Consider the following 24687-nt stretch of genomic DNA (forward strand, 5'->3'; position numbering starts at 1 on the left):
TGACTGATGAGGTTCAACGTGGTGCTGTGTTCATACCCACTGACGCATGAGTCGTCCTTCATGGTGCAATTTATTTGGCATTTGATTAGATGTACATCTACCTCAGAAAAAACACAAGCCCCGCCCTGCAAATGAAGCATTTTTCTTTTAAATTTAAAGGCTATGAAACAAACAATGAAATGAAGCATCTGTTGTATTATACATAAAACATTTCAAAACCAGTAAAATTAGTCGTCACACCACCATAGCACAGAAACTACAGTGTAAATGCAGCTGTTCTGGGGTCATTGGCAGGTTTTTTTTGTTGTTGTTGATGCATACAGATATTAAACTGTACGCAGAAGTCTTACTGTACAGAGTAGACTGTTGAGCTAAAAATGTTTCCATCAACAGAAAATAAATCTCTCAACATGCCAAAAGATTTAAAAAACAAAAAACAAAAAAAAACATGCACCACAGGTCCAAAAAGCAGGTCGAAAAATAAAAACCAAACAAACAAACTGAAAAAGAAACAAACAGAACTCTTACACACACACGTACGTTACTTTTTCCACATTTATGAGATTTTGTTTGTTGGATAATCCGCTGTGGATTGTCGATGCCAAAAAAAATAACAAAAAATAAAACAAATTTTTAAAAAAAGGTTCCCCAACAAAGACCACGCCAATGTGGATGTTTATTTCATACTGTGGATGAAGGTGAGCCAAGATGAGAGGAAGGACGAGGGTAGAGCAAGAAGGTCAAGGGACGAAAGGATGAAGAAACAAGGGTCGAGGGATGAAGGGAAGAGAAGCAGAGGGATGAGGTTATGAGAATGAAGGGATGAAGGATGAAGGGACGAGGGTAGACGGATTAAGGAGTTCGAAGATTGACCAGTGTCGGCTGGTGGCAGGGAGACAGGAGGGAACCGGACTGAGTTAAGACTTTGAGCGGATGAAGCGTGTCTTCATCACTCTGTGCATTAAAGCCCCCGTGTTTCCTGTGTTTGAATGAAAGAGAATAAAGATAGAGAAGTGGAGAGGAGAAGAAGAAGGAGAAGAAAGTTTTGGGGAGGAGGATGTGAAAGTCAAAGAGGTGGTGAACAGATATTTGGCGTGGTCTTTGTTCGTGGACCTGGTTCTAAAACGTCAGCACGGACAAACAAACAAAGCTTTACACGTACAGTACATTCAAACACGACGTGCTCATTCAGACACACGTTAACAGCTGGTTTTCTTGAGGCAGATCAAAAAGCGGTTTGAATGCTGCTGGTTGCGGGTCGACTGATCTTAAACGTCTTCTTCATCAGGCGTTCGTAATAATCGAATAAACGATTGTCATAACAGGGGTCTAAACAAGTTTACACTTTTCTTTTATTACAATTTTTTTTTTGTTGCTTTTAACTGCAATCCCACTGTGAAAAACAGAACAGTAAGAGACCCATCAACACCAAAAAAAACAAAACAAACAGAAAATCATCAGTAGCTGAAAACGACCTCTATAGCTGAGAGAACAGATGTATCGCGTGAAGAATCACACATACAAAAAACACATCAGGAATGGAGGGGCAGCATCCAAATGTGACAGATTTCTTTCCAGAAAATAAACAAAAACTGATTTAAATCGAGAGATTAACGTGCAAAACATTTAAGCTTTGAGTCACTAATCATGGTTCAGTTAGCAAAATACACAACTATCCCGCGAAGAGCCGATGATAAAGTAACAACAAAAAGAAGAAGAGGGTGGCCGTCTGCGTGATTAAACGACTTCACGATTGGAACAGTCTGTTTTGTTTTGTTTTTAATAAATTGATTTCCTCAAATTCGATGACGGGACATCGTCGCCTTAATCTTTACACATGCACTTGAAAAGCTTCGTCACTTTCGCTCGCTGATCAGTGTGGGAGGGGGGAGTTCAAACAATCAAAGATTACAGTCTGCCAGTCATAAATTAGCATCAAAAAGAACACAAACCCAGATAATTATCATCAGTACCACGACATTCCTCCATACATAATTGCCTTGTGTCTGCATTACCTAATAAAAACCCTAGAGCAGGACAACTAACCGTACCTTCTTAATTACAAAACGTTTGCTGCAAATATGCACTTAGAAACCTGGAAGACAGCTTCATGTATCAGACTAATAAGAAACTGAGAGGACAGAAATCGAGATCCGGGGGCATGCCGCGACAGACGGAGGCTGATGAGAACGTTATTGTAGCCTGGAGGCCGACAGATCAGATCGCGTCGGTTTTGAACGACAGTATGGCGCAAAAAACAAAAACTGCACAAGCGACAATAACTGGCTTTGTTGTCCGTCTGTCACTCTTCGCCTTGTGCTCGGCTGTGACGCACACAGGTATAACAAATTTGACCGGCGCGGACCTGAGGGGGGGTATTTACATCAGGGCTTCTCAAGCCAATCAGGCCACAACTCTGAGACACTCGAATCAGACGGTAGTGCAGCCTCAGTGTAGTGTTATTTCTTACTCTGTATGTACAGAAACAGTCCTCTCTGCTCCCGCTCGGGTGCCAGTGTCTTAAAAATAACAAAACAAACACTCCAGCTGCAGGAGAGTCTTCAGAAACTCCTCAAAGAAACAGGCTGCGTCTGATACGTCTGTACAAACTTCTACTACGTCTGCTGCGTCCTCCCTCCTCGGTGAACGACGCACTCACGACCTTCCTCAAGCCAGCAGGTAATGTCCGGATGCAGCTCCCTGCCGTCCCTCCACGGTCCTATACAACGGTGCTGAGGGAGGAGGCGCAGTCTGCGGGCATGGCGGGGGCGTGGCCATCTGTCGGGGTGTCGGGCCCCACCAGGAGGGTGCTGCTATCTATGGAGTCCTCCCTCTCCTGAGTGGATGGCACCGAGGCTGGCACGGGAACAGAGGGATTGGCAATATCGGCCTGCAGCCCGTCTCCCATCGCGTTCATCTGGCTTGGCACCATGGAAACCCCGCGGTGTCCTGAAGGTGACAACAAAGAGCGGAAATGAAGGCGAGAGCTTAACGCTGAGCGATGAGATGTGTGAGTAACAGGATGAGCGCCCTACCGAGGTCCACGTAGAGGAGACTGTCTGGGTTGATGGAGGCTTCATATGGAGGAGGGGGGTCGTCAGGGTGCTGGATGTCGGGGTATTTGTAGGCTGCGTACGGAGGAGGAGGCTCTTGGAAATGGAAAGCGCCTCCCTCGCCATCATCAGAAAGATGCAGAGGAGTGAGGCCGGTGCCAAAAGCGTCTGGCCCGTAGTCGAAGCCCGGGACTCGTCTTCCAAGGTTAAAGTGATGCACTAAGGAAGACAAAACAGACGGATACAGAGGATGACGAGTGTGCTGCACAAACTAATTACTATCTTTTAGAGCGTCTAACACCCTTAATGGTGTTGCCATGGCGCCGTCTAGATGGGAGATCAGTGATTTGCTTTTTTCTCTTTATGATACATCGGGTGACCTGTTAAAAAAAAGAAGCCATGTCTCTTGTTTACACTCGAGAACAGCTGTTAGCGCTCGGCTCTAGCGTGGCTGAATGAACTCGCTGATAACTTGTGAGAGCAGACAGCTGAAAAGGGGCAGGAAAGCAGGGAGAGGGAGGGGGAAGTCTGAACCGGGTCACTGCAGCATCCTTCTTTCGTACGCGGTGAGCCCTCTCTACCAATGAATCCTCAAATATTTATTTATCTATGAGTATTTTTCTTATCCGCCGTGTATATTGTGAGCTGCTGCAACAAGTTATCTTAATACTCACAGTTTCCTCCGATCAGAGTTTCGATGCGTTCACGTCTCCGCTGCCGGAGTCTGTGCACCATGAAGAGCAGCAGGGAGAGGATGAGGAAGGACGAGATGCAGCTGACGATCAGTCTCATCCCGCTGGCCATCGAGTCAAACAGACTGTTTCCATCTGAGGAGAAGAAGAAGAAGAACGACAGAATAAGGACGTCACAACCTGCTGCGAGCTCGTCGGCAGGCTTTTAAACTCTTTTAACAAAATGATAAAACTGCTGAACACAGTTTAACAATTGCCACAGGATGCAGTAAATCACACTGTAGATCTGTGAGGAGGAGCTCCACCTTGTGGGACTGAAAGCACCGACTGATACATGAACATTGTTATAAAAATTAGGATTATATTGGGGTGCAGATGTTTTAACTCATATAGATAGTGTGTGTGTGTCTCCTGTCTTTACCATGTCTCGCATACCACCCTTAGTTGGCCTCTGATTTACTGAGGCTGGCAGGGAGAGATTATAAATTAGTAGTACAAGGACAGGAGAGACAGGCTAGGGGGGTACCATGTGGATATAAAATATAGTGCTTATTTCTGAGCAGTAAACCAACTAAAGGAATGTTATGATGTTATCTCTATCAGTGGGGAGGTGTGTGGTGGGGAGGCAGCGCATTTTTAAAAAATGTGTAAGAACCAACTAATAGAGCTCCTCAAGGAGCCTTTTCTCTATAGCCCTCTTGTGTGTTGCAGTGTTAAATGGTACTTTAACTTAAACTTTGATACTTTGAATCTCGTAACAAACATGACTCCAAATAATGAATGCTTTAGGTGTCCGTGAAGCAGTGAGATGTAGCAGGTACCTGGGTCCAAGCAGGTGAACTTGCAGCACTCTTTGGGATCCTTTCGGAAGTGCTGGCAACCCTGCGGACGCTCGCACAGCGCGGCGACGCACATCTCAGGCTCGCCGTCGTGACACGTGCAGCTCAGACACGGATCGTCCCCCTTAGGGGTGAAGTAGTAGCCCTCGTTTACAACATTGTCTTTTATATCCACGCACGTTTGTCCTGTTGGGGAAAAATAAAACATCAAGACATAATCCAAAAATAATAATGTGTCTGATGGAGAAAACTGAATGAGCGCGTACTCCTCTTGCAGAGAAAGGGGAACTTCTTGTAGCAGTTCTCGGCGTGCCAGCTGTGCAGGCCTCGCTCGTTCATGCTTTTGATCTGAAAACGCTGCAGCAGGGCGCAGAGGATGTTGTCCTGGGTGGGAGAGGCCTCCCCAAAATTGGTCAGACCCTCAGGTGGCAGAAACACCTGCATCGAACCTGTTGAAGGAAAAAAATAACAAAAAATTAAAGCATTGCAGATCAAGTTTCAGAACAGTAGTTAACCATCTGGACAGATAAAAACCAAAATACCTTTATATGCTACCTCCCAGTGGCCCTCCAGGGAGTGGTTCTGATTGGTGAACACATACTGGTAGCCCACCCAAAACCTTAAAAACAAAAACAGAACAAATAAAGTTTAAATCCACCGAGCTAAACGTTTTATTTCAGGATTTACACTTTTAACTGCCACTCTTGGCCACTAGATGGCCTGCAAACAATAACAGAACACTGTCACTGCCCCACCACGACTGAAACATGAAGATACATTTGACTGTGTATCATAAAAAAGTATAAAATGAGTTAGAACAGTACAAGGAGTTGCATGTTCAGATAAAGTGTGAGTGTGCAGAGGATGGACAGAGCTGAACTCAGAGTTAATCAGACCCTTTTATCTGATCATTGACTAGAAAACTGTAAAATTCAGTAAGAATATCTGACTAACTCACTTGCACTGGTCTCTGCGCTCGCAGAACTTGTCGTCAAAATCCACCTCGATCTTCAGGATGAACTGCAGCTCCTCGTTGGTCACGAAAGTCGCCAGCGAGCCGTTGACTTTCTGACAAGTGTCCACGGCCTGCCAGTAGTTTTCGTTCCTCGGGTACACTTTGTAACAGCTGGCCGTCTTCTCATAGTGATGCCACCCGCTGGGGCATTTCTCTGCGGGTGGCAGAAGAGGTGGTTCACAGTTATAACTCAGATTTAAACAATTAAAATAATCAACTCGATTAAAGTGAGGTGCTTACTGTTGAAGCGCACAGGCTGAGCCACACCGATGACGTCTTCTACCTGGTCATACCCGTTACCGAAACGAAACCTCTCCTCCTTTATAGCTGCAAAACAAAAAAGGCTTTAGGTCAACCCCTTTCCTTCCTGTGTTTATCATAAAAAGAACTTTTTATTTTCAGATTGGTTTATGTTTCGCAACATGTTCAAAGCCTGTGATGCAATTTTTCATTTGTCTGATAGCCTCATAGATGTGTGTGTGCAACAGTCTTCCAAGTTAAACATAATAATTTAGCTTCATGATCACGTTTATAAATGTCTAGACCAATGCAGTTGCCTGTTCCTCTGAGTTCATAACTTCTGACAGTGATGTGGAAACATGAAGTTTGTGTCGTAACCATCTGAACCACTCGAGAAAGTGAATCAAAGGTTTGGGGAAGATAAAAGCAGAACCAAAGCCTTACTTTATTAACGTCGGAGCAATGCAGATTGAATCCTCTGGTTAGTATCATTATGAGTTTACAGTAATTTAATCTAAAACCATTACAGCACCAATTAAATTTGATATACGTCATGAAGGGTTAAATCTGGGACAGCTGGAAGTTTCACATCTCAACTAAGAGGGTTCTTCACTTCTGATTGACTGGTGCGGAGAGCCGAGTCCCGGCTATAGTTTCCACGTGGTTCGTTAGTGCTTCATGTTGTTGTGACGACTGTTGCCAGAGTCGTTAGAGTCACATGAGGTCTGGCGTGAACGACAGTCTCTTAGGTTGGCTGAGCCTCGGTGTGGACGATGACTCCGACAACCGTCGTTGAGCGCCGGTGTGGACAATGAGTCCAAACAACCATCGTCCACACCGGATCTACACAGGATCTAACTCCCACACCAGAGTTCAGGTGACCTGAACGACTTTGACGACAGTCCTCACAACAACGAAAGAGCAGGAGTCAGTCAGAACTGAAGAAACCTCTAGGTTGAGAGGTGAAATGGTTTTCACGGATTCACAATCAAGTCCAGTTGCCCCAGATTTCATAAAGAAAGACGACCAGAGACATCAGGATGAACCTCTTGTGAATATTTTACCCCAAAATTTTAGCTAATCCTTTAATTTTTTGCAAGAAAATGTGTGAAGGAAGGAGTCGCTAATCCTTTAATTTTTTGCAAGAAAATGTGTGAAGGAAGGAGTCATAACTAGAAACCAGCTCTATTTATGTAATATTCTGATGTAACATATATGATAGACACCTATAAACCTTCACTAGTTAGTTATTTTATGGCATTGAATACAGGAAAAGAGCTGCACAGAAAAAGGAGAAACCAAGACTGATGTAATGTTTCTTCAGTAAAAGAAAAAAAAAGGAACAGGAGCCCACACTGCTGGACGTTTATAACTAAAATAAACTCCTTGATTCAGTGAATTTAAACTGTGGGCAGAAAAGGCAAACAGCAGGAAACACAGGTTATAAAAACAACAATAGTGTATTGTAGTGAGAGTTTCCTCTGCTTTGAGTTACTGAAGCACTGAACTGAATTGAAAACATAAAACTGAAACTGAAGTCTTTAAACTGTTACTTATATTCCACTTCCCTTTCTCCATCTTGAAACTATCTTGTTGTTGACTTTTGTACAGTCTGCTATGTGTTTGTGGCCTGTTTTAATAATACCATTTCCTCTTTAACCTGTATAAGGTTGAACACTTCCCCCTCCCCCCAATCCCCTCCGGTATTGTTATTTGTCGAGCTGGAATTGGTGTGAAGGATTGCTCCACCTTGCCACGTTATTCAACAAAGAGCTAATCCCAAACAAGAACATTGATTTCCATGCGCACGCCGACAATAAAACCCACACTGAGGCATGTGTGCGCATTGTTTGGGGCTTTTTTTTCTTGCATTTTTAGATGAAACCACAGCTACTCAGTACAGAGCTGATGAGGAAAAACACGGTGCTTCTGAAAATATATGATATACTGCACATGGATTTGGGATAAATATCTTTCCTGCCTTTATTTTCTCATCTGGAATTGTGGTTTCCTCAATCAGTATACAGTGTTGTTGGCCGGCCTGCAGCGTTACCTAAAACGTATGTACTGCTACTGCTGTATGGGGGTCACATGCTGTACTCAATCCTTTCAATAATTCCTATTATGCGGTCAGAGATCTGGGGATAAAGTCTCTCCGGATTTAAGAGGGGAAAACAATAGGATTTTGGTCAAAGGCTTAGCGCTGCAGCATCTATGCGGTGTTGAAGAGTCAACAAAGAGTAAACAAAAACAGAGACACGTGTGCAGCCACTCAGACTTTAACTCTGCCATCTGACGGCATCAGTCCAGAGCAGCTAGCCCTGTCTTGCAGTGGATTAGGGCGACTTTTCATTTCATACCTGCAGGCTTAAAACCACGTCTGAGCTGTTTGGTAAAAGCAAAACCGTTGTATTGAACTTTGTTTGGGGTGATTTATTGTGCTACAAACAGACACTACACATGTGACCGGGTCAGCAAACATCTGAATATTGCTTGATTAGATCCCAGTGCGTCCTCAAAGCGTCTGGGTCCATCAGCACCTGCATGCAGAGCCGTCCAGCTGTGATCCGATCGTCTGAGTACGAAGAACCCGGGTTTCGCTATGCTTTCCAGGAATCAATCGCGTTATGGGTGTTGGGTAACAGTGGGTGTAAAAGGGCTTAAGGGAGCTATACTCACGGGGACAGTCCATCTCGTCGCTCTTGTCCTCGCATGCCGTCCAGCCGTCACACTGCCAGGACATTGGGATACACTGCATCTTCCCACTGCGGCAGGCAAACTGCCCGGGGCTGCAGCGTTGCTCTGAAACACAACAAGAGAGTTTGTGTGGTCAAACCTGCATGTGACTAAGCCAAACAAACGAGAGGAAACCTTCTTAAGTCCAGCAGAGGACGGAGAGGCCACGTGAGCGCTTGTGCTCTTAAATGGTGGTGGGGTGAAGGTTTTGGGGGTATTATTAAATGTTTTTCTAAATGATGGCGAGTGGGTGCAAACTGAGAAAATCACAGCCAAATAAGACCAGCACTAAACTTAAATCAGCTGTCAACGGAGGACTTTTATACATTTAAATAACAGTTCAGTTTGGTTAAGAGGTCGACGTTATCTATAGGCTTTTTGTCTGTGGTAAGTGGGTCTCCACGCCACATGTGATTAACATAAAAGATGCCTCTGCATCAGAGCTGCCTGTGTGCTGCCTTCCTCATGTGATGAAAGTCAGAGGAAGTTCAACTGGTTCAGGCTCAAATGTTGATTCTTTTGGTTTACATCTAGAACAGTTTGGTGAACTGTTATGTATCGTTACAGGAATCGAGTCTTTCTTTAAAGTGAAGAAGGATGAATGACCTGTTTTAGATATAAGATCATATAATTCACAAATCTTTCCTTTATTTGTAGTCGAGGAATTAATTCTATCTTCTACTTCAGATAATCCAAAACACAGATTATTTTCTTCAATTAGTGAATTTGTAAAATAAAATTACTGAAATATTTAATTAATTCCATAAATTTTATTCACAGTTTGTTATTAAACAAGTCTTTGAATTGTTTTATACCAATTCTGTTCATTTGCATACATTAACTAATGATAAGTGTTTGTCTGATAAATTGAGGGAATAGCTTGAAGTTGTAATAACAACTTTTTGAATACAATCCTTCCAGGCTAGCAGTGTGTTCGAAATAGTAAAATATTTATGGATCATTTTTATTTTATTTAGCTGTTTTATAAATGTAAGGGAGACCAAAGGTAGAGAATCAAAGAGGTTGGCTTCCATCAGGACACTAAGTTTTTTAGTTGAGTTGACCAAAAGTAATACTGGAGACTTTGAAGACGTAGACCTCCCGTTGACTCGTACTTCATAAGTGTCTTTAAACTAACCCTGTTCAAAGATTTGAATACAACTGCAGATAAATATCACTTGAAAAAGAAAATTACATTTTAAAATAAGCATTTAAAAAATATATTATCTGTTTATCTGTATCTAAATACAGATAAAATACAGATAACACAAAGACAATCACAGGTGTTTTCAGGCTTTGTGTTTTTTGCAGAGAGGCATTTCATATTTAAAATAAAATAAAAATATTTAAATATATTGTATTTAGATCATTAAAGGTTTACACTGAGGGAGCTAAAAGATGTACTGCTTGCTTACCTGACAATAATCTTGCCAGAGCTAGCCGTGGACCTGAAACAAATAGAAACAACAGAGTGACTATCCTGTTGTCTTTTTAAGAATTTTTTAAATTTCACTTGTGCCACAGTATCCATCCTGATTGTGTTCTTAATTATGTTGTCTATTATTTACAATCCTCTGGCATTTGTCAGTGCTCAGTGATTTCCCCAGTTGCTCGCCCTGTAGTGGGTACATCACACCATCTGTTGTTGGATACAGGTGGTTATGTTTACCTACAATGGAGCTGGACCACCCACTCACCTGACAAATATGGCAACACTATTTTTACTTACCGAGCTATTCAAGTGACTTCTATTGTTTCAAGTGTGTACCAACAACCCCAGCTGACATTAACCCACACACAACCAGACTTTAGGCTTTGATGATCCCAACACCGTTATCTTTATTTGTGCTGCTGCACAAAGTAATGATGAAATAAAAAAATATAAACGCAAGCTGACCCACAAAATGACAAATTTACTTTTCTTCAAACCAGATCTAATTAAAAGTTTACAGCCACGGTGCAGATTTCATCCTCATTAATGCATTTAAACTAATATTTGACTGCACTGCTCCTTTAATTTAAATATAATCCAACAGGACAACTGTTCAGACCTTCAAAACACATGATAATCACATTCTCAAAAACAAGAGTCTCACATTACACCAGAGGTCACAAACCTTGCTTTATCGGGTCGTATTTTGCACAACATCCTGCTTACTGTATGGCACAGACGCAGCCAAGGTTAATAAACTATGTTTAAATGAAGTGTTTGTTATCCTGTTTCGACTGGTTATGATGTGAGCTTCCTGTTTTGCTGTTGAAGGCTTTTCAACACAGAGGAGCTCCAGATATTATTAACCATAAATGATAAGAACACACTCAAATAAAAAGGTCATGGTTGAAATAAAAATCAACCCACCCTTTAAGGCTGACTTCGGATCAGGGCTCCAATCTGCCAAAAGGTGTTTTAAGAGTCCTCCAACACGGCCGACGTCACACGTCTTAGTTAATGCTAAGTGGATTGAGAAGCATTACAGACTCATCTCAGTCTCCCGGGACTGAATGCATTATCAATGATCGCATCTGAATGTGTCGCATTGATGGACAACATTAGAGACTGCCTAACACATTAGAGAGGATGTGTGATGTTAATAATTAAAGCGTTTATCTGTGCTTGAGAGATCAATCTTGTTTGTGCTCTCGTGAGATCCTGAAAATATGATGTCTCTCTCTGTAGTTTGCCAATTTCCTTACAGACAATAACGCTTTGTTTGATGAGCGTTCAACGCCTTCACCAGAGGGAGACCTGAGCGTTTTACTCGCCTGTACACGGCTGAAACAACAAATCCAAAATCCAGTTGTTTAAAGCTATATCTGCATGAGCTAAGGACGAGAGAATACACGCCTGGTTTGTGCTTTCTAATGCCTGTGGTTTGAATAAAGACTTGATGCTGGCACTGATCAGTATTCATGCTTTTCTGATAACTCCTGCGGGGAATATCTCAAGAGTTGAATATATATTCAGATTTCAGGTTATCAGATATTACACGGTGAAGGCTTCTCTGGGAAAAATAGAGGCCTTCGCTGAAGTGCGCATCCCTTATCATTATCTGAACTTCCTGCTGATTGGGGATGGAGGATCTGAATCAGATGTGGATAAAAGTTGCGTGAATGCCCCGGTGTTTGAAGACGTTTCATCAGAGATATTTTACTGCACGTATTTTGATAAGGGGGTTAATTTTAAGGGTGTTTTATAAAAAGACATCTGTCGGCTCATAATTAATCACAACATGCCTGATACCAAGCGCTGACCTCCGTGGCTGTGAAGTGAAGTTTGTCTAGAATAACCCATATTATTCTAGACAAACAAAACACTTTAGCTGCAAAAAGGGAATAGCCTCTTCATAATGGTTAGCCCCAAAAAAAGTCTTTTGTGATGAACATAAAACTTTAAAACGGAGCTTAAAGTTATGATAATTAACAGCACGGCTGCTTTGAATGACAGGTAGGTGCCGCTACATGTGGCTTGTTTGAGCACCCAGATGAGATCCACGTCTTTGCTCAGCTGGAAGAAGCAGGACTGTCAAGCTGGCGGCAGCCAGAGCCACATATTTTGAAACCTATCAGTGACATCACGCACACATCGTCCATTCTTTGTACTGTCAGTGGTTGGAGAGGAACGAGGAGTTCACAAGGCGAGCAGGACAAAATCACCTCCCACTGAGCCCATTTCTCTCACAATCTTTTAGATTATTTCACGTGAAGTCGACAAATGAGTGAACGCTGGCTACCCTGAGAAAAGTGAGCCTCTGCACCTCTTACATAACCAACAGGAAAATTATGAGATTGAGATTGCCCCAACTCAGTCCCACCGAGGTATAACAGCACAGTGAGCTGGCCTTGTGCATAGACTGCATCATTTTCAAGCCACTGATGATTCACATCACTGAGGCTCACTGTTAAAAGCACTGAGTGGGTACAGGCATTCGTTTTCTTTTGTCCCTTTATACAGCCTCGCATTTAAAAGTAATATTTTCTCTTCATTGTGCGGATGAAAGCACTCCGGGTCACATTCCTTCAAAGAAAACAAGCTGTTTGGTTTGCAAGTCATTAGATGGACATGTTAAGAAACAGTTTGGAGAGAGGAAATGAATAGGCTACGTGTCACTTTAGCTATTTTATTTGTTTTTCTGTGTTGCACTAAAAGGCTCGACGTTCTGTTTAGCACCAATACGACAACGTCAATACTTAAAAATGATAAACAGAGCCTCTCCGAAGTACAGAGCTGCACCACCGAGGTTTATTATATTAGGAGGAGTAAATACTGCTCATTTATTACCTAAGGAAATAATAGCAATTTATTTAAATATCTAATGTGTTCCAGGGATAGAAGTCCCTTGAGGTAAATTGTGAAATGAAACATGCATACTACTGAGCTAGAGCATAAAATAACCATAATCTACCTGCAGGCAGTTGGTGGAATATCAGATACAAGATTCCTGGATTTCAGACTTACTGTCAGTCCGACTGAAATCTCTCTGCCCTGTGTAAGTGTCCTCCCCTGATATTTCCTCAACAATACGGGAGAGCAACACGAGCAAGATTCTGCGAAACATTTCAGATGTGAAGAGAAGAGACGAAAAAATAAAATCTTCTTCTGGAGCCAGAAATACGTGGAAGGTCAGGGCTGTCTCACAGACTCATGTAGCAAGAATATAATGATGTGTTCTTGTAACTTCTAATTGCTGAGAGGCAAAATCACTGACAGTATAAAGAATGGACGGCGTATGCGTGACGATGAGGTTTCTCAACAAGGCTCTGGCTGCTGCCATGTTGGTAGTCCAGCTTCTTCCGGCTAATCTAAAAATCAAACATGGATCATCAGCATACCTGAAACCTGGATGGCCATCTGTGACAGCACCCACCTGTCAATCAAAGTGGTCTTGCTGGTAATTATGCATAACTTTAAGCCTTAATATAATTTGAACAGGTGAGCTCTATAAGTACAGTTGTCATGAACGTGCAAATTAGCTATAGAGACCAAAACTGTTTTTTGTACCAGGCTGTAAACGTGTTTATTTCTACTGTGAAGTTGGACATTTTAACATGGAGGCTTATGGAGACTGACTCCTTCTGTAGCCAGCCTCAACTGCCCGTTTGAAGAACTGAGGTTTTTGCCATTGGCACTGGCTTGTGTACTGCTTCTATACTACTCAAAGCTTCAAATCATTGTTGAACAGTCTAAAAAAAGTTTTGGATTGGCACCGTATTTAACGTTGTCTCCTGTCGGATCGCCTGCAACTGGAGTCTTGTCAGCGGAATAACAAAAACATCTGATTCACTGTTGATGGATGATGTTTGTCAAAAGTTAGCGCAGGAGAACAGATAGTGATAAGACGGCTGCCAGGGTAACACGGACTAATTCCCACAGACAATAAGCAAAACTCAGTGAACTGGTTGCTCAAGTTATTGGTCGACCAGAATCTGATTACGTTGCCTGGTTCTTCACGATTAGGTGAAGAAGACTGGATCTGTGACCTATATCTGCTGTGCAATCTCACAAAATGTTCACAGTTTTATGTCTATAAAACACATGACATGCATTTCGCGATCGTGTGAGCGGAAACTAAAGGGACCACAGGACTTGCACATGCGCTAACCACCGAGCCACTGCCTTGCGTGACATGTACATGATCATATCTGTTTCTACATCTGTCACGTACTTGTTGCGCAATGTTTCGCAGAGTAATGCAAAACATACGTGACGCAAGCAACCTGCAGAGATGTATCGTATTCTGAATTTGTAGTGAGCATGGTAAGCCCGGCTCGCTGGCAAATATCCAGATCTGTCCGCACAAAAGTGAAGTCCATTACAAAGAGTCATCTACAAGTGTGACAATCATGCACACTGCCAAGTAACTCGAACACAGATGAATAAACACTTATCTTGCTTGTTACAACCTGCTGTGGAAGTTTAGTGTGGAAATCTAATAAGCCTGAAATGTATCAGGGTTAAGTGAATATATTGATGGGCGTGTCAAAGAAACGATTCAGGTGGTGCGACGATTGTATGACACATGAACACGATGTTCAAGCTTACATGCTTACACAATGTTTTTAATTGAATTATGTTCCAGCTAAGTGGATTATTATTAAGATGAATGCCTGAGTCATGTGGGCATCAAGCTTTTTGGGGAGGACTGCACTTGATGTGCAACAGCATGCTCTACAAAAAAAAAAAAAAAAAAAAAAAAACCCTGCCTGCGACACAGCCTGTGAAAACCACGATAAAACAGGTAATCTCGCTGTGGGAGCCCTGGCACGAAGGCCACAGTTATCCCCCAAAACAACTAGCAGAAGTGTCTGACAGATATCCTTTAGTTTCCAGTTTACTCACTCAAGTTATATAAACAAATGAGTTCACTCTTCAACATTAGAGTCAATAATCCACCTATGAAAAGAAAAATAAATGACAGCTGATTGAAACCACAAAGAGCCTCCTAACATTAACTCAGTATTTACACAAGAACCAACCCTGCACAGAGGTAAACAGGCGTAGTGTTTTTTTCTGGGCGAGAGGTTACCTCTTTTAGACTAATCCAAACAATAATGTGTTTATCCATGACTTGGACTGATAACAGTTTCTCCAATCCATACGACTGTCGGGTTATCACAAGATGCATTTGTCTACGTTGCTGCTTAAAAAAAAAAAGAGATAAGAATCTGCATTCAAGGCACGACTGCAGGCTTTCAATGGAGACGATTAAAGTGTGCATGTTTGATAAACAGAGGGTTTAATTTAATTTAATAGATCGTGGATTGTATAAGCTGCACTTGCAACAAATGATTTCCAATCAGGGATGCAATAAAAACATAATTTTTATCTGCATACAAGTCATGTAGCTATGGCCCTTAGCATCTTTAGGACAGTGTCATTACAATTAAATGACAATGAAATGTAATTGCTCACTCCGATGTGTTAGGTGTTGAGAGGCAGCTTTGTAGGGATGCAGGAGCATGCAATCTCTGACATGCATTTAAAATTACAGCTTCAATAAAAATCATGGTTCAATTGTTTACACGCCACATTTTATAACAGGAGCACACATAAATCTTTATGACCTAATTGACCCATTTTTTCAGTGTCAAAACTAGCTAATTATGGACGTCACAAAACAAACAAACAAACAGCGTTTAAATTTAAATACGTACACTATAGCTATGTTGGCTAAATCTTTAAGTATTCTTCGTATATATATTCGTTTTATGTTTGCCTAAATGGGGTTTTATTTGCCTACTTTTAAAAAAAATAAAATAACCGATAGCAAGGCGGTCCTCCAGGCTGACCAGCAGCAGCCCAGCGGCGGTTAAAAAACCCACCGGAGCCCGTGGTTTATCCAGGAGGCCTCTCCGCCTTGACCTGCCGCTTTCTTGCTTCCAGCTGTAATCTCTGTTTCTCTTACTTCACCGAGCCGAGCCAAGCCAAGCCGAGACAACTGGGGGGGGGAGGAATGTGTACAAAGCAAATAAAACAACTTAAGATTTTATTTACCTGTCCGTGGTGGGTCCGTTACCGTGAGGACGAAGAGAAGAGAGAAGAGGACGAAACTGCTGCTGTCAGCCTTTGGCAACATTTATCCTCCATTCATAGTAACTCCTCTATTCAGAAATGTTAACAAATATACCGAGGATCTGCAACACCGCCGCCGCCACCGCTACCGCTACCGTCGCCGCCCTCTCCGGGTTTTTTTTTTAAAACGTTACACGCTTAATAACACAAAACAAACATGTTTGTACACACTCAAAGTGACCGTTAACGACGAAAAATAACGTCCGTGTAGCATAGTAGCACCGCGCGCAGCGACACAGATTGTGGTTAATCTGGCTCGAGCGGCTAACGTTAGCCGTTGACGTCCTCCTCCTCCTCCTGCTCCTGCTCGCGCTGCTGCTGCTGCTGCTGCTCGGTGTGGAGCGGCGCTGATCCAAGATGGCTGCGGCCTCCCATCACAACAATCCCAAACATGGAACACACACAGGCGGTCAGCTGGAGGAGCCGCCGGGGCGGAGCTTAAACAGACCACACCCACTGTGTGACACACGATAACCAACGTGTGTGTGTGTGTGTGTGTGTGTGTGTGTGTGTTGCGTTGATGGATCCAACACTAAATATTATCACTGGTTTTGTTGCTGTTTGAGCCGGATGGTAACCACAAGTGGTGGGCGGATCGATCCAAATATCGATATTATCGATACCAAATCAGTATCAGTATCGGATCGATTCTTTACTTTAAGTTACAAATGTTAATTTAATACTGTTGAACAAGAACCTGTAACCAAAACACAGACTGACTAAAGGCTTTGGGGGTTGTTAAGTTGTTTACATATTATTTATATTTTCACCAGTTGTTGTTTTTGTTGTTGAGAATTTTGATTTAATTTGCATTATAGTTTCTCAACAGTACTTGTTTGTTTTAATTTGTTTACTTTTTTAAAGATTTTTTTTGGCCTTTTTTTATGTCTTTATTGATAGTACAGCTGAAGATAGACAGAAGCAGGGGGCAAAGAGAGGGGGAGTGACACGCAGTAAAATAGCCGTCTGATGCGGGATTCAAACCGAGGCCAGCTGCAGCGAGGACTATAGCCTCCACACACAGGGCGGACGCTTAACCCACTATGTTACCGACCGCCCCTTGCGAGTGGTTTTTATTTAATTTTTTTTCTGGAAAAAAAAGTGATAATAAAGCATTTTATATTTAATTATAAACTTTGTCCTAATTCTGTCCTGGGTTTTAACTATTTAATAATAAAAAAAGGAAACATCACAAAAAACACTTAAGGTCATGAAAATAATCGAGAATTAGCAATTCAATGACGCATATTTATTGAAAAGTATCGGTATCAGTGATACTGGGCCGTGTTATAAAATATAATATAAAGAAGCTTATAAAGAAAAGTGATTCAACTGATTTAAAAAAAAAGTTATTTAGATGTAACAAAGCTTACCTCAAAAGGTCACAAATTTACATCATCAGCAGAGATTTATTATTAAATTAAAAAAACATCATTACTTATTTTGAATACAAAGAAAAGAAACTGTATTATTGTCAACCTCTATATTTTATTAGGGAAATTTCACATCCATAAATGTAAATTTCAAGATTCATCACCATCATTTAAGCTATTTTTGATTGAAGTTGATTATTATTTTAAGTCTCTTAAGTTAATTACTAAAAAAATAATATTCATGCAGATATTTTCATCCAGTAACCTGACACAAGAGTTATAACTAGAACTTTATGTAAGATTACAAGTCTGTCACATCTAAGATCTAAGATCTTTAATATGTATTATGTATGTTTTCATTAATGTATAATCACCTGAAAATAAGAACTGTTGTGTTTTTGTTTCCTCTTCCATGGAGTCCGCCATGGTAAACCCAAGCAGCAACCTCTGTGGCTGTGGAGTGAAGCCAATGTTTAAGTGCCAAAAACTGCAGTTCCTCAAACATCCACTTGAGGCTGGCTACAGAAAGAGTCAATCTCCACAAGCCCCCATGTTAAAATGTCCAACTTCACAGCAGAAATAAACATGTTTACAGCCTGGTACAAACAGTTTTGGTAATAATAATAATTTCCTCGTTCATGACAACTGTACTGAGGGTGAATTTTTATATAACTCACCCGTTCAAATTATATAAAGGCTTTTAAGTTATGCATAATAATACGACTTCATCTTTATGCAATCTCACAGGAAGATGCCATTAAACCCACACACTGGATCTTTAATCATTATGTATATATATGTATATATTCCATGTTACTGCTGTAGGTGTTGAGAGAGCCATGTATTACTAAAAACAAAGTATTTTCATGAGCTCAGAAAAACCTTTGTGACAATGCATTTTTTTTTTATGATTGTTTATTTAAGTTAAGAAGTCAGAGAAGTTTCTCAACCCATAAAGAAGACTTAATCCTTCAGTTTATCAGAAAAATGAAGAATTTGGAAATAACCTGGTTTTTATTGGACAGAAAAGGTATGAAAATCTGAAAAGTAACTAGTGCAATATTTGCCTCTGAGATGTAGTGGAGTACAAGTATAAAGTTGACCAAAATGGAAATACTAAAGTATTTCAAATTTGGCCTCAAGTCCAACACTCCCATCCATCCATTTTCTGTAAATGCTTATCCTTATCAGGGTCATTGGGGGCTGGAGCCGATCCCAGGTGGCATTGGGCACCTACGGACAATTTAGAGTCCCCATTTAACCTGTTAAGTGCATGTCTTTGGACTGTGGATAGAAAGCTGTACCCACGCAGACACAGGGAGAACATGGAACCTTCTTGATGATGAAATGTAATTAGTTTCTAGCTAATTACTTTTGTGACATGATCTAAATCTATTATTGTCTTTCAATAAATAAATATTAAAACATTCAACTGTTCTAAAATCTAACATGATAAAAAAACAAACAGATAATGTCCACAGCAGAGTCCAAATGATGTTTGTCCCACTCCTGATAACATGCCCGGTTATGAAAACACTGACCTTTGAACTGTAAACTGTGACACTCTGAAAAGATGAAGTCGTAAATCAAGCTGCAGTGTCCCTCTTGACTTGAGAGCGCACACAGACACACACAGACACACACAGACACACACAGACACACACACACAAATCTGGCCTGAGGAGATCTTATAACCACTAATGCTCCAAAAAACAGACTGAGGCATGCAAGCGTGTTTCTGGCTATTTCAGGAGGATGACTAGGCCTGTAGATTTGAAGCTTGCTCGAAAAAGGAGATTTTAAAGTAAATTATTATTTTCCTGCAACCAGTGTGAGGCAGAACAGAACTACTACAAGGATGTCATCCGTTGATACATGGTTTTATATTCTCTTGCAGACAATCTGTAGCCAAAAGTGTCCAGGTTGTTACAGGTTGTTTTTTTTTTTTAAAGAAAAACGTACAGATTATGAACTTTAAGAAACATTCATCATTTACACTGACAATCAGTAAGCTGTCTAACTGGAGCGTTGTGTGTCTTCCCCATATTTAATACCAAAACCTTTTGTAAGGTAACAAAACATTTCATTTCTATGATTTCTATGATGCAGGGAAAAACACTGAAATGTCACAGCAGCATTGAAAGCTGGGAAGATTAAGCGTTAACAGCTGGATCGGTGGCTGTACAAAAATGTATGAACGAAATGAGATAAAAACAAAATATAAAAAATAAGATAAACACGTAATTAAATAGAGTTTGGACACTAAGCTGTATTTCACAGGGATCTGCCCAAAAACGTAACAAATAAAACCATAAAAACTCTCAAGTCTTCTGTACATGTCTTTATCCAGCCAAAAAAATGTGCTCTTAAATTTGAGGAAACTGCCTGGAGACTTCATAATCGAGTTCTTTCCACTATAATAAGTCTGTTTTGTTCAAATCCAGCAGAGAACAGCTTCTCTTGCTCAGAAAAAGTCTGATGCTTTCCGTCTCTTGGGAAGTTGCAGCAGATTGTCTGTAAGTGATGTAACGTCCTGAGAGCTCGGCGTCTTGGCTTTGTTTGGTGTCGGCGTTCCTGAGGGAGTCGAAGGGCCACCGAAGGGAGACTTGCAGCCAATGACTCTGTGCGAGGGCGACGGGGTGTAACTCGCTCGCAGTGCTTTGTCTGTGTATTTGTTAGATGTCCGATTTACGAGCCTCTGAAGTGCGGGCGTGAGGGCTGGGCTCAGGCCTTTAGGTGTAAGACTGCAACACAAAAAAAATGATGTGATCAGGTCTTTGAAACTAGCAGCTTAAAACAATTAAGAAGCTAAAAGCTGCAGATATAATTGAGAGTACAGAAAGTCAAATGTCTTTACCTTGCAAGGTTCTCTGTGACCTTTCGCAATGCCTCTTGTTTCTTGGCTCGGTTTTTGGCTGCAGCTTCATTGGCCATCTTTAATCCCAGCCTCTCTCGTCTTCCTGGCTCTGGAATCTTTTACAAACAAAATAAATGTTAATATTAAATGTTCAATTCCTAAAAAAATTCAGCTACGACTGAGCTCTCTAACATCGGTACCTTAAATGATGGACCATGATTCCTCTCAACATACGGAGTGTCTGATCCGTCCAGACGAAACGGGGTGCTCTCGATCTCACCCCAGGTCATCAGAGGAGACTCAGCTACACCTGAGGGGACAGAAACAGCTTCCAGAAATCTACTCCAAATGTAATTTGGAAACATTTAGTTTCGTCTGTCTCGGGACTGTTAGTACGAAGATGCACTTACCAGGTGCAGGGGAAGGCATTGTTTCAAAACCATATCCATTCACTGTTGGCGATTCATGTGGGATGAGCTCTTTCCCATCTGGGCCGACTTTACCCTGTTTGAACTGGACATGAAACATGACAAATCAGCTACAACATTCATGAATGAATGCACTCATTCTAGACAATTAATGAATAAGAATGAGGCACTAATTTCTGGTTTACCATATTCCTAAAACGTACCTGTGCGTTGAGGGCTGCGGCCTGCTGAATCTGGCTCTTATTGAGAGCTTTGCTGAACGGGTCTGCGTTAAAGCGTGTGTTCTTGTGAATGACCTCTCGTGGCTTCTTAAATAAAGCATCATCGTCTTTGACGCCTGATTAAAAAAGATATAAACACAGTGAAAACACATGAAATAAACTTTTTCTCTCACAGATTACATGTGTTCAATATGAGATGTATGTCTGGTCTTCTTACCCTCTGGATAATACATCAAGGCATTCTTCGCTTTGTACTCCCATGTCTCAAGTCCAGCTTTGACACATTCAAGAGCTCCTTTCTCTACTGATGGTAAGGCAAGGTTCTGCTCATGGCGCTGGAAAATATCAAAAGCAACAATTATTTTATATCAAAAGGTGTACCAATATTTTAATTACTAACCAAATCATGCAACCCTCAAAGATGTGGGCATATCTACAATTTATGATTCATTCATTTGCTTTCGCTTGAACTAACTCTATATGTTCATACCTCCTTGTATTCAGCCTCGGCCTCATATAACCAGGAATGCCTCAGCTTCTCTTTGTCTTTTGCCAAATCCATTATGTGCTCAAATGATGCATTATCCTCACTGGTATTTTTAGCAAGGAAACGATCCAGACAGGGCAGCTCTTTCTCCCTCTTGTCATCATCCTTGCTCTCTATGAATACAACATCGATAGAAATGGAGTTAAACCAACTGTTAACCACTTCAAAGAGAGTATTACTGCCAGACGTGATTTAGGAAAGTTGCAACAAAAAGGGTTTTAAAGTGGAATACAAGTCTGAGAGTTCATATAATCAGACAAATAAAGCTCAGAACATTATGTTATGATCTGCTCTGCATCTTAATTGAGATACTTACCCCCATCTAAACCTTTACTGCCATGAATGGAGGAGGGAGAGCCTGCGCGACCCACTGGCGTCTCAAAGCTAGCTGGCGTCACATCTTACATACAAGGAGACAAAAAAATAGCTGTCAGTTAGACTAAATATCTGGTGATCATAATGTGGATCTCTCTCTGGTATATTGTCACATTGTTGACATGTAAAACCAAAACAAACACAGTCGGGTATAACATCATGAAGTGAAATGTTACTCACAGGGTGCGGAGGACCGTGGCGTAGATTTAGTCAAAGATGATCCGTATCGGATGGATATCTCTCTCATCCTCTCCAGGTCGCCGCTTTCCTCAGCGTCGAGGTAGTCCTTCTGCGCTTGTAATTTAGTCACATCTGGGAAGAAATCCCTCTGGATGATCTTCTCTAGACTCTGTTAAACGAAAAAAAGGTACATTTGAGTTTGTGTCAGGGAGATAATGACAAAAAAACTATCAACATACGTCTCAATATTGTCCCATTTTCACTTTCATCTCCTGCTGTATTTACTAGGCTCAAAAACAACAGGATGGCAGGGCTGCAGCTAAGGCTGATCAACCAATTATTAATTAATTAGATCATAATTGTAGCTCTACATTAGGGTGTCATATGCTGCAGCAAGATAAATGACATTTTTGAACCACACACCTTAATGTGACAACACTAATCACATTAAATCACAATCCTGTAAGTAACAAACTAAATTAACCATATCAAGTATATTTTCAGACAATGTTATTACACAAATACACTGCTTATGTATGCCACAATTATCCCTGAAATAAACAGGATACCAAACAAGCTTTAGGGCACTACAAATATAGTATAACTAAGTGACTTCATTCCTAATTACAGATGTTTGTTGCTGGTTAGCAGCTCCTTTGCGAGCTAACGCAGCACTCCTGTTGTGTTGTGTACCGTCCCTAACCTGTCATCCACGTACCTCTATGTACTGCTCTTCATCGAGGACCTTCCTGTTCAACTTCTCCTCGTCTTTCTCCTCGGGTTGTTGCAGGAGAGCCACAGTTGTGACCGTCAAAGGGACCAGAGTCCCGGACAGCGACTTCCTCACGCTGGCGCTGCCCTCCATTTGTTAAGGCTAACGGCTAACGGCTAACTACGATGAACGGGTCGAAACGGAAGCTGGACTTCGTACCGGAGACACTCAGTCTGAGTATTTTAATCACACAGTCTTAAACAGAGACGTATAAGACTGTGTGGACCTCCCTAATACACAGTTTGATCTCTAACTGCTCGCTGTAAGCTAACTTCAGGACGGCGTACAAACAACGTACGTACCTACGGCGTGAACTGTTACGTCACCGGAAGTTTACGGCCTCTCAGGAAATTTCCAGAATAAAATATAATATTTTTGTATAATTTCCAATAATACAAATATTTTATGATTCATCTGGCAGGGATCTGATTCTGTTACTTCAAATACATTAGACAAAGCACACTTATCAAATGGCCTGTTTCACCTAAAGTCAAAGAAACACATTTCAAAGCCATTAACAAAATTTATCCAGTGGCAGAATTTCTCAAGAAAATATTTGGATATGAGGTAGATAAATGTTCCTTCTGTAGTGATAAGAGATGAAACCCTGGAGCATTTGTTTTTGGTGTGATATAAAAAACTGTATTTCTTTAGAAATTGAAGATATACAGCCATTCGAATTATATGATACTATCTTTTATTTTAATCAACCTACCTTGTCTGTTTCTGACATCATAAATGTTATTATACTCTTGGGTAAATACCATACCCATTGTGCAAAATGGAGAACCTCTAAACCTTCATATTCTTGTTTTATTAATGAATTCAAGATATATTTTTTTCATCACTTAAAAAGCTAAACAACAAGTGTGCCAAAGAACTGAGCCTAAATATTTCTCGTCTCCTACTTTTCTAAATCATCATCAATTTAACTTTAAATCACCTTTCGCTGCTCTGTTTATGTCGAACTTGTATGCCTGTATTTTATTTATTTGCCTATATTTTATTTGTTCTTGTGTTTTTGTTTAATGATTCCCCTAACTGTTGTTGCACTGTACTATTTTCTCTCTCTTTATTGCTGATATTATTGTCCTCTTTGAGAATTTGTATTCGATTTTGGTATTTTGCTTAATAAAAAATAAAAAAATAAAAATAAATTCCAATAATAATAATATGTAATATGTGTTTAGATTTTTTATCTAATACATGTTTAATAAATATTACATATTTTTTAACCCAGAAATGTTCTTTCCCTGCTAATTATCTCATGATCCCCAAGACTGACAATCACTAATTTAAATGGACTAACTGATATTATTGATATAATTGAAATGGAAAAATGTTGGAAGTGACTAATTACACACAAAATGTAACTTAGGAGCGTTTGAGCTAAAAAAAATGTCGGTTTGGATGTTTGGATATGCTATGGCTTGCATAACAAAAAAAAAACTTCCCCACATCTCCACAAAAAAACTTTATTTGTTCTCAAGGACACTTTTTCTTCACAACCAGTGCAAACTATAACAATCCATTTACAGATTCAAGATTTAACTTGCAGGAGTCATTCTACCATTCACTCAACCAATCAGATTCATAAATAGGCTACAAAACTGTCCACAGTCACATGATTTGATTGATGCAAAAACTCTGTCTAATTCCTGGAAAAACAGGTTTTGTGTGTGTTTCATATTTCATAACATTGGCAGAAAACATTCTTTGTATTTATGTAACTCAAGCACACACACACGCATACACAGTTTCTTCTTTTTTTTCAGTAATATAAAAAACA

At 40.7% G+C, this 24687-nt stretch overlaps 2 protein-coding genes across 4 annotated transcripts; both read right to left on the bottom strand.

Moving 5' to 3' along the window:
• Nucleotides 1–57: 57 nt before the first annotated feature.
• Nucleotides 58–16545, bottom strand: dgcr2 (DiGeorge syndrome critical region gene 2). 3 transcript variants are annotated; one of them, XM_019278810.2, is made up of 11 exons: nt 16068–16545; nt 9991–10023; nt 8519–8641; nt 5840–5926; nt 5543–5753; nt 5127–5203; nt 4851–5033; nt 4567–4770; nt 3728–3877; nt 3036–3272; nt 58–2949 (listed from the first exon to the last, which is right to left on the bottom strand). In XM_019278810.2, the coding sequence occupies exons 1-11, from the start codon at nt 16147–16149 to the stop codon at nt 2720–2722; spliced, it is 1617 nt and encodes a 538-aa protein (XP_019134355.1). In that variant the 5' UTR covers nt 16150–16545; the 3' UTR covers nt 58–2719. The 3 variants fall into 3 exon arrangements, with proteins under 3 accessions (XP_019134355.1, XP_010748715.1, XP_010748716.1); XM_010750413.3 differs by having other exon boundaries at nt 3728–3880; XM_010750414.3 differs by lacking the exon at nt 9991–10023 and having other exon boundaries at nt 3728–3880; nt 16068–16544.
• Nucleotides 16546–19379: 2834 nt separating this feature from the next.
• ess2 (ess-2 splicing factor homolog) lies at nt 19380–23230 on the bottom strand. The gene is made up of 10 exons (XM_010750412.3): nt 22845–23230; nt 22127–22295; nt 21888–21971; nt 21515–21684; nt 21242–21359; nt 21007–21140; nt 20786–20888; nt 20576–20685; nt 20376–20491; nt 19380–20262 (listed from the first exon to the last, which is right to left on the bottom strand). Exons 1-10 carry the CDS (start codon nt 22989–22991, stop codon nt 19983–19985), a joined length of 1431 nt encoding a protein of 476 aa, XP_010748714.3. The 5' UTR covers nt 22992–23230; the 3' UTR covers nt 19380–19982.
• Nucleotides 23231–24687: the final 1457 nt, after the last annotated feature.

This window comes from Larimichthys crocea, chromosome IX (genome assembly GCF_000972845.2).
Source record: "Larimichthys crocea isolate SSNF chromosome IX, L_crocea_2.0, whole genome shotgun sequence".
NCBI classification, from domain to species: Eukaryota; Metazoa; Chordata; class Actinopteri; family Sciaenidae; genus Larimichthys; species Larimichthys crocea.

What these genes read in the sequence shown, in the direction of transcription:
- dgcr2 (XM_010750413.3), bottom strand. Translation starts at nt 16,149, where the DNA reads ATGTTGCCAAAGGCTGACAGCAGCAGTTTCGTCCTCTTCTCTCTTCTC. An exon ending in CCCCTTTCTCTGCAAGAGGA is followed by an intron (nt 4,771 to 4,850) that starts GTACGCGCTCAT and finishes TTTCCCCAACAG; the next exon opens with GACAAACGTGCGTGGATATA. An exon ending in TCTCCTCTACGTGGACCTCG is followed by an intron (nt 2,950 to 3,035) that starts GTAGGGCGCTCA and finishes TGTCACCTTCAG; the next exon opens with GACACCGCGGGGTTTCCATG.
- ess2 (XM_010750412.3), bottom strand. Translation starts at nt 22,991, where the DNA reads ATGGAGGGCAGCGCCAGCGTGAGGAAGTCGCTGTCCGGGACTCTGGTC. An exon ending in GCCACGGTCCTCCGCACCCT is followed by an intron (nt 21,972 to 22,126) that starts GTGAGTAACATT and finishes CTTGTATGTAAG; the next exon opens with ATGTGACGCCAGCTAGCTTT. An exon ending in AATGCCTTCCCCTGCACCTG is followed by an intron (nt 20,686 to 20,785) that starts GTAAGTGCATCT and finishes CTGTCCCCTCAG; the next exon opens with GTGTAGCTGAGTCTCCTCTG.